Consider the following 2,694-nt stretch of genomic DNA (forward strand, 5'->3'; position numbering starts at 1 on the left):
AAAAAAAAAATAAAAAGGAAACGTGTACTGCAGGGTTTGGTTTAGAATCACAAAAGGTGTACATCAAGGTTGTATCCTTTCTCAACTATTTAATCTGTATGCTCAGCAAATAATCCAAGAAAGTGAACAACATGGAAATAACACATCCGCAGGATAGAAAACTCATTAACAACATGTGGTATGCAGATAACACAACCTTGCTTGCAGAAAACCAAGAACATGCAAAATACTTATTGATGAATCTCAAAACCATCTGGTCTTCAGTACAAATTACACCTCAACACAAAAACAAAAATTCTCACAACTATATAAAAAAACAACACCGAAAAGCAGAAGACTGAAGCTGTCAACAATTCATTTTCTTTAGAGTCACAATATACATTCATGGAAGCAGCAGTTAAGAATTCCAAGTGGGATGCTGGAATGGGCAAATCTGCTGGCAAGGATCTCTTTAGAGCAAAGATGTGAAGAAAGGAGACCTAAGAACTGAGGTGTTCAAATTGGGCTGCTGGCAAAGAATATTTGCATGTTATCATAGACTGACAAAAGAATAAACCTATCTGTCTTGGAAGAAGTAAAGCAAGAGTGCTTCTCAGATGCAAGGATGGAAATTTCATCTCACATATAGGGAAAAAGAGGAAGATCCTCAGTGAGATGGAATGACAAAATGATTGCAACAATAACCTTTAAACAGCAGACTGTGATGGTGCAGCATCAGCAGCGTTCTGTTCTGTTGTATAGTGTCACTCTGCTGTTGTTGCTGTGTCATTAGTACTAGCAAGTACAAGCTTAGTGACCCTATGAGCAACAACAGATCTGAACCCTGCCCTGTCCTGTGCCATCCTCACACTTTCTGACACACTAGAGCCCAATGCAGCAATCACTGTGTCAATCCACTTGGTTGAAGGTCTTTCTCTCTTTCACTGACCCTCCAACCTTTCCAAGTATGATGTCCCTCTCCAAGAAGTCTCTCCTAAAAACATGCCAGAAGTATATGAGACAAAGCTTTATCATCTTTGCCTCTAAATTTCTGTACTTTCTTCATGACATACTTGTTTGTTTTGGCAGGCCATGGGATGGCCAGTACCCTTCTCCAACACCACACCCAAAGGCATCAATTCTTCTTCTGTCATCCTTATTCACTGTCCAGCTCTAAAGATGCATAGCAAGTGACTGAAAGACCATGGTCTGAATCAGATGCACCTTAGTCCTCAAACTGACAAGATTGCTCCTCAATAATCTGGAGAGGTTCCTGACTGCTGGTACCATGAGTATTGACTATTACCAGCAATATGAATCAGCCTGGGTGTATGGGGTGGGTCTCTGTATGGCCACGTGCTACTATCTGAAGGTATGCTGGGTAGAAAGCCTCGAAGTTGACTTCCAGAAGAACATGCAATAGAGGGCTGACATTACACTGTAGAAATCTAATGTTATCAATTTACTAATGGAGAAAACTGGCCTCTTTCAAAATATGTGCTCAAAACATGGAAAAAAAAGTGAGAGGTAGGAAAGGACTCTCTTTTGTCCAAGGTCCCTGCCTGCCCTCTCTGTCCACCAAAAGCCCGATCCTAAATGTCCAGAAATTTTTAACCAGGGAATTAATCACTTTGAGACACACCTCTCTCCCCACAACACAGGGAAAGACCCACATCCCAAACCAGCTAAGCCCTTGGACAAGCCCGGGCAGATCCTTCTGAGGTCTATTACAGGGGCGAGAAGTCTCTGGGGGTGATTTTAAAAGCCCAAGTCTTGGCCTGGTTTTATTCCCCTCTGTCACTCCCATCTTAGTGCCGCATGCAAATCATGCATCAGATCAGCGCCTCAATTGCAGAACCTGTAAAGTGGGTCAAGTATGCTTCCACACACGCTGAAGTTGCGATGAGGAGTTAACGCGAGGTAGCGTGCCCCGCGGCACCCCGCGCATTAACGGGCCTCACTGGGAGCGCGCCCTCCCCGCGGTCATCTCTCGGGCTGCAGCGCACCCTCCCTGCCCACCGGGCGGTCGCCTCTGAGGCTTTAGCGCGCGCTCCCTGCCCACCTGAAGGTCACCTCTCGGGCTGCAGCGCGCCCTACCTGCCCACCCAGGAGTCAACTCTCAGGCTGTAGCGCGCGCTCCCTGCCCACCTGGAGGTCACCTTTAGGGCTGCAGCGAGCCCTCCCTGCCCACCCGGCGGTCACCTCTCAGGCTGTAGCGCGCCTGCATGCCAAACACCGACAGGGTGCCAGTGCCGGTGCGGTCCTCCTTGCGGACACCGTGGCGCATGATGTGCTCTACCTGACCCAGGTATTGCAGCTCGCCATGAGGTCGCGAAGGGAGCTCGGGCTCGGGCTCGAGAGCAGCGAGCGGCTGACAACCAGCGGGCATAGCGCTGTGAGCGCGGGACAGCGGAGCGAGCGCCGGAACCTTCCGGGTCTTTTCCCGCCGCGGTTTTGAAGTCCCCGCCTCTTCCTGCGGGAGGCGCAGTCGGACCCGCCCCCGCGTCCGGGACATGCGCAGACGTGCGGGCTCGCGGGAAGGTCGCCGCTAGAAACCTTTGAACTAGGAAGGATTCCAAAGGCGGGGTATCCTGCGGCCTCTGGAAGGAAAGGGAAGCTGTAGGTGCATAAATTCTGGAACTCTGCAGATATTCAAGCGCTCTCTGGTGGTCTAGTAGTAAAAAGTTGCGCTGCAATCACAAAGGCACGCACTTC

At 49.3% G+C, this 2,694-nt stretch overlaps 1 protein-coding gene across 1 annotated transcript in view; it reads right to left on the bottom strand.

The window, feature by feature from the left end:
- The window catches only part of TYMS (thymidylate synthetase), a 13,420-nt gene extending 10,926 nt beyond the window's left edge, over window positions 1-2,494 (bottom strand). Inside the window, exon 1 of the mRNA XM_006901294.1 lies at window positions 2,182-2,494. Within this exon, the coding sequence (XP_006901356.1) occupies window positions 2,182-2,494 (313 nt within the window). The remainder of the gene's footprint in view (window positions 1-2,181) is intronic.
- Between the last annotated feature and the right edge of the window lie 200 nt (window positions 2,495-2,694).

This window comes from Elephantulus edwardii, unplaced genomic scaffold (assembly GCF_000299155.1).
Source record: "Elephantulus edwardii isolate Elephantulus edwardi_28Jun2011 unplaced genomic scaffold, EleEdw1.0 scaffold00316, whole genome shotgun sequence".
NCBI classification, from domain to species: Eukaryota; Metazoa; Chordata; class Mammalia; order Macroscelidea; family Macroscelididae; genus Elephantulus; species Elephantulus edwardii.